At 40.2% G+C, this 6626-nt stretch overlaps 1 protein-coding gene across 1 annotated transcript; it reads left to right on the forward strand.

Moving 5' to 3' along the window:
• The first annotated feature begins 6 nt into the window (after positions 1 to 6).
• On the forward strand, positions 7 to 6359 carry LOC118426293 (C-type lection lectoxin-Enh3-like). The gene is made up of 3 exons (XM_035835597.1): positions 7 to 87; positions 730 to 932; positions 1850 to 6359. Exons 1-3 carry the CDS (start codon positions 17 to 19, stop codon positions 1867 to 1869), a joined length of 294 nt encoding a protein of 97 aa, XP_035691490.1. The 5' UTR covers positions 7 to 16; the 3' UTR covers positions 1870 to 6359.
• The last annotated feature ends 267 nt before the right edge of the window (positions 6360 to 6626 follow it).

Here is a 6626-nt window from a genome sequence, read left to right on the forward strand (position 1 = left end):
GGGCGGCACTCTGGCCATGATTAAGGACGAAGCAACCCAAACCTTCCTGCGTGCCCATCTGAGGGGCACTAGCGGCCATAGACAGAGGTAAACGTAGAGAAACAAGTACAGTAGAAGCCGTTTAATTGCACGGCCTATTTGCCAGTGAATTTCGTGCAATTATCCAGATGGTGCAATAATGCGAAGTTATCTAGCTGGACTGCACTGGTTCGGGAATTTGGTACTTCGTGCAGTTAACAGAAGTGTTGTGTTAATCCGTTGTGCAATTAACTGGCTTCTACTGTACTAGCATAAAGATGGCAACTTGTAGAATCATCTGTAGTGATTCAAAATTCTCAATAAACCATTACTACTTCTTCCATTACTACTAGGCAATAACACACACACTCACACACACTCGCTATATAACATTAAGCAAACACACACACACAATCACACTCAAAAGTAAACACAAACACACAAGAAAGCACACACACAATCAATACATAGTTTACATAATTATTATACATGCAATCATGTACACTCACTCACAGACACACTTCAGTGGCTATGCATATAATATATCTCCACGACACATTCACATTAAGTTATCATTGGAAAAATAATGACCTATTGTAGGTTCCTATCTTTCAAACACTGTATATTCATGCACTCTGCATCACTTCTTTCTTAATTCATTTATTCATTTACTCCTCATTCATTCAACCATTCATTCATTACTTGACTCAGGAGCTATTGGATCGGCCTTGACGACCTCAACACCGAGGGAACCTTCCTCTGGAACGACGAGACCCCGCTGGGCGATTATGACAAGTTCCGTTCCGACGCCCCGAACGAGTCACGCGACTGCGTCTCTCTCTGGAGGACTCGGAGGAGCGCTCGCTGGGACATCAAGGACTGCAACACTCGCAGGCCGTACATCTGCCAGCTGAGTGAGTAGCACTTATACAGGGTGCCGTTAACCACATCTCTGGGTGAGTAGGACTTAGACAGGGTGCCGTTAACCATATCTTTGGGTGAGTCGGACTTATACAGGTGTCCCTAGCCGTATATCTGCTGGAGTGGGGCTTATATAGGGTGCCGTAACCACATATCTGGGTGAGTAGGACTTATATAGGGTAACGTTAACCGCATCTCTGGGTGAGTAGGACTTATACAGGTGCCGTTAACCACATATCTGGGTGAGTAGCACTTATACAGGGTGCCGTTAACCACATATCTGGGTGAGTAGGACTTAAACAGGTGTCCCTAGCCGTATATCTGATGGAGTAGGGCTTATATATAGGGTGCTGTTGACCACATCTCTGGGTGAGTAGGACTTATACAGGTGTCCTGCTGCAATAGGGTTTACATGGAGTGTCGTTAACCATATATATGGGTGAGTAGCTATAGGACTTATACATATACAGGGTTCACATGTCCCTAGCCATATATCAAGTTCAGCTGGGCTTACATGTATGCAGGGTAATTCCTCTCCCATATATCTTTAGTTAGTGAGTATGACTTATACCCTAGCCGTATATATGCTGGAGTAGGGCTTATACTAAGTTATAGGGCGTCGTTAACCGCATATCTGGGCGAGTAGGGCTCAAACATATACAGGATACAGGATGTGCCCTAAGCCGTATATCAGGTTGAGTAGGACTTACATGTATGCAGGTTACCCTTTCCCATACATCTGGTTGAGTAGGGCTTAATATACAGGATTTACAATATACATTATTGTATTTTTGTGCAATATGGAGTATGTAGAAAAGATAGGATATCAGTTTATGATTCAGTTAAGTGCGATCCTCTTCAGTGAGATTCAATTTTCCCGTTTTCTAAAGAGTGTCTCAACCTCTTTCAGGCGGCAACGGTGACAAGTAGGACGGTGACAAGCTGTGACGTCATAACATCGACAAAACGGATCTAAAGATGTTCTGGCATCACCGAAACATTCTGACGTCGGAGCATCTTTCCATCTGTTTTGGAAGCTGCTGATGTAACAGGATAGGCAAAGCTAATTTCTGTCTCGTAAACGGTCGTCACCTTTTTGAACAGTCGTCGCCATATTGATGACTAAGTCTATAACATATACAAGACAGTGTCTTATCACTCTTGGGGGCTGACAAGGTTAGCTAAAACATAAACGTATCTAAAGCAACATTTCAATTACAAATGTACAACTTTACACAGTATTGTGTCCAATGGTGACAAATATTCCAAAAAATCAAAAGAGAGTGCATCAACTCGGGTTCCAACACAAGTCAAAAAGCCTAACTCCTTAAAACATCAACTAAGCCAAGAAACATCACGATTTGGGTAGACCTTTGTTAGACACAGCGACGATTTTTTAAGGCAACGACTGTTTACGATACAGAAATTAGCAGACCAAATGCACGGACAACGACACAGATTGTACACATACGTTTGGCCACACCAATTTAGTTTCTTGGTTTTCAGATTCTGAAAGAGATATTGTCCTCTTTGTGAACTTTGGCAGAAGAATGCCTTTTGGCCGAAAATCAAGAAAGCCAATTGGCGTGGCCAACGCCAACCGTCACAGGACCAAAAAAAGACGGGAAACTAAATGTACTTTCCTTCCCATTTTCCTTTTTTTCTTGTTCTGTGACATTTGTCTGCAGGTATGTGCGACAATGAGAATAACGGTCAAAGTAGAATAACTTCATAGGATCAACACACATTTGTGTTGTGTTTGTGCTGACTTTTCTCTGGTCATTAACTAATTAATGATACTCATATTCAGACCTGTGCTGGTAGACTCGGATACAAGTGCTTTAGACCACCACGTGCACATACAACCACCACAGGTCCTTTCATTCCCCCATACCATCAGAGAGTGGAAGGATTATAACTGGTGTGGCCGAGACGGGGTCCCTGTTTCCCAGAACAAAAATGAGTAGACGAGTAATGTTACGTATGTTTGGAAATATTACTTACACACTAAATCCACCTGTCTTGTACTTTGCACATGCAAGATTCCGTTGCCTTGTTTATTTGCATTTAATTTGGTCTGTACCCAACACAAACTGCTAATGATCAGGGTTACTGAGGATAGAATAAGATGCTTTGTGTGTAGAAACTGTTTGGATTTAGTTCGTGCTGAAAACAATTATTTGTATCAGACTTGTATACTCCATTCCAAGTCACCGAGAAGGTTTTGAACTAATATTTGTATTTTGAAAACAAGGATATCTAAGACACATCAGTTCTAAATTTAAGAAAAATTCATATGAAAATTTGAATATCTTTAAATTCATTTGGAAACATTTTAAAAAGGACTGACAGTGTACATAAATCTTTATTTGGAATCTATAGCTTTGAAACATCTATATTATGTGTAAAACTTATGGAAAATGCTTGAAATATTTGTAAATATTTCTAAAAGTCTTTTAGAAACTGGAGAAAGACCTAGAAATTCCAAATATGTCATATTTCTTATACTATAATTAAAGAGAATTGGAAACATTTGAAAAAAGATGACAATGACAACCCTCTCAGTGACTTAGAATTACTAATGGTCATACATATTATAATATTTAGACCTGCATACTTTTTTTTCAAACTTTATTTTACTTATAGATGTAAGTCAAGGGGAACAGCTTTTCTGCGCAATGCCATGAACAATTTGCCTGTGTGCATTTGTTTCACACACAAATTTCAAACTTTTCAAGAAAATTTCAAGATCTTAAGTGTAAAACTACAAAAAGTTTTCAAAACTCTTGGGTATCAGTTAATCTGCACACAATTTTTTCATGCGCACAAAACTCCATCCCATTTAAGTGTTTTGTGCTTAGAAACTGTTTAATCTAACGTTCTTTGATTCTGAAACATAGGTCATAATTTTGTTTTGTTTACATGAGGTTGTGGAATTAGAAATGTTTTGATGGAATACATTTAAAGGGGCATTCCACTCCAGAAGCGAGTGTTATTTTCTGATAGATGATATTTTTTGGGATACAAATGCACTCGACTTTTTGCACAAAGTTACCTGATTTGCCTTTTAGACAATATTCTTTTCTAAATTAGAGCACCCCCATGCGGACCCGCTTCTAATGTACTGCGCCGTATATGAGTTCGCGACTTCCGTCACACCTTCTCGCTAACGGTAGTCGGGATAAGCTTGACAAAGCAGTCAAGTGATAATCACACATGTAGGGAAATACAAAAAAAGTTTGAAGACTATATCATCTTGGGATGGGGATATTTGGCCACTTAATTATAAGGAGTTGAAAGTCGGTCAACGTAAAATGGCGGCGCCAAAACTGCTTGTATGGCCGACGTTGGGCACAATTTCTCGCTAACGGTAGAACCGCTGAGCGAACGAAAGTGGTAGGGTGGCTATCGGACATTTAGGAAGGTACACACAAAGTTTGAAGCTCAGCGGTTCTTGGAATCCAGAGATGTGGTCACTTTTGTGGATCATTCTTCTCTAAAAAGGCTACTTTTATACATCAACAAATTACTACAGAATGACCCACAAACGTTCTAATGACGTTTGTGCACACACATACAGTCTACTCAAAAAGTGATCCTAAAACATCATAGTATCGAAATCTATACTAGTACTAACCGGTACCTGTTCCCATGGTCAAAGCCACATCCTCCCTCAGCAGCGCACAATGCATTAGAAGGGTCCTCAAGGGAATTCAAGAACTCGTTTGCTAAAATGTTCCCTCTGCGTTTAAGCTTAAATTTGTGGTAAATTTGACCAAACAAACTTGATTCAAACATAATTATTTATTGTCTGAGGAATAATGATACTCGTTTCTGGAGTGGAATGCCCCTTTAATAGGCCACACAAACTTGATTTTATAGATGACATCCTTTGGAGACCCCAAAACTTAATGTGTATGGGCGAAAAAAAAGAAAAATCCAGCAAAAACAAAAAGTGCTGCTTAACCACAGGACTAAACAGTAAGAATGTAAGAAACAATCGTCTCCATTTCAATCATGTCTGCATTGCCATTCTTGTGGTCCCATGCCCTGAGCATGTGCTCCCCTACCCTGGAGAGCAGATCCTCTGGTAAGCATGATTGACATTCTGATTGACATGGGGTGATATGTGGCCTATTTTTTTTTTGGAAACAGGCGAAAAACAATGCGTACTGATCCATAAAATCAAGTCTGTGTGGCCTTACTAACTACCCAAACAAGAAAGCTTCTGAAAAAAGCTGGCCGGTGCGTATTTTGGAAAAAGCCTGGAAATCACACGAAAAAATAGTTTTTAAACATCGAATTACTGAATTGGCCTTTCTTCTATCTAAAAAAAAACACTACATGAGATTTGTCTAACAAAGAAAAGAAAAAATTTAGCAAGTGGGGTTCGAACCTACGATCTACGGCTGGAGAAGCCAACTAAGATTGGTACCGTGCTGTAGACCGCTCGGCCACGCTGGCTCGATTACACAATAGCACGTATAGAAGGGCTATTTGCTTAAATTGACCGATCCATGCATCCATGCATGCATCCATGCAACCGCTTCTCCCGTCTCATAGCCGCTACGCACCGGCAAAAAATTAGTAATAATTCAATATGTTACTAAGATATGTACGTCAAGTGTTTTGTGCGTAGAAAGGGTTTAAATCTAACTTTCTTTGATTCTGAAACATAGGTCATATCATTTTGTATTGTTAACATGAGGTTGTGGAATTACTGTTTTTATGGATTTTATGGAATACAGTCATACCTGCTCAGGCGACCACCTCTTCTTAGCGACCATCTGGCCATTACGACCGCTTTTTCTCGGTCCCGAATATTTCCCACATTGACATAAGCATTAAGCAACCTCTTCACAACGACCACCTGGCCAACGTGACCGCCAAAAATTGCGACCAAATCCCTGGCCTTAACGATCTTGAGGTGTCATCGATTTTCAATGCTAACTAGCACGATTTTGTGCCGAATTCGGTCAGTTTGCGTCAGATTTTGACAACCATTATGATGTTATAAACTTATATTCAAAATAAAGATGGCAAAACTTAAACGGCGGATGCATGTGCGTGTGCTTGCTATTTGCCATTAACCACAACGGAAACCATTCAAACTATGCATCAGGCATGTACATGTAGTGACCGACCACCTGACCAAATCGAAGGCTTTTGCCCGGTCCCTCGGGTGGTCATCTTGGGCAGGGTTGACTGTACATTTAATAGGCCACACCAACTTGATTTTATGGATGGAGACCCCAAAACTTATGTGTGCGGGCGGAAAAAAAAGCAAAAAAAAACAGCAAAAATTGTTTTTTTGAAAACAGGTGAAAATCAATGCTTAGGCTGATATCATCCATAAGATTATGTCAGTGGGGCCTTACTAACCCAAAAAATAAACGATAGTGTAACTGTGTGTTACATAATTCTTTTGTCTGTGTTTGTTTATTCAGACTCGAGTTAATATGTAAGAATGAATGTTCAGCCTGAACACAAACAGGGTCAGTAACAAGAACGCTGTTTAAAAAAAAAAAAACTGGCCAGGGCAAAGAGATCTTGTAATAACAGGCCTAGGTATGGTGGCATGTCAATATTTGAGAAGTTTAAGGCTATCTGGAATCGCGGTATGAAGACTTACTCCTAGCCGACTGCTGCCTACCCATGTCAGGGATCCCAGTAGCTGCAAAAATAGA

The sequence above is a fragment of the Branchiostoma floridae genome, chromosome 11 (genome assembly GCF_000003815.2).
Source record: "Branchiostoma floridae strain S238N-H82 chromosome 11, Bfl_VNyyK, whole genome shotgun sequence".
In the NCBI taxonomy this organism is placed as follows: domain Eukaryota; kingdom Metazoa; phylum Chordata; class Leptocardii; order Amphioxiformes; family Branchiostomatidae; genus Branchiostoma; species Branchiostoma floridae.

What these genes read in the sequence shown, in the direction of transcription:
- LOC118426293 (XM_035835597.1), top strand. Translation starts at nt 17, where the DNA reads ATGATTAAGGACGAAGCAACCCAAACCTTCCTGCGTGCCCATCTGAGG. An exon ending in ACTAGCGGCCATAGACAGAG is followed by an intron (nt 88 to 729) that starts GTAAACGTAGAG and finishes TACTTGACTCAG; the next exon opens with GAGCTATTGGATCGGCCTTG. An exon ending in GCCGTACATCTGCCAGCTGA is followed by an intron (nt 933 to 1,849) that starts GTGAGTAGCACT and finishes AACCTCTTTCAG; the next exon opens with GCGGCAACGGTGACAAGTAG.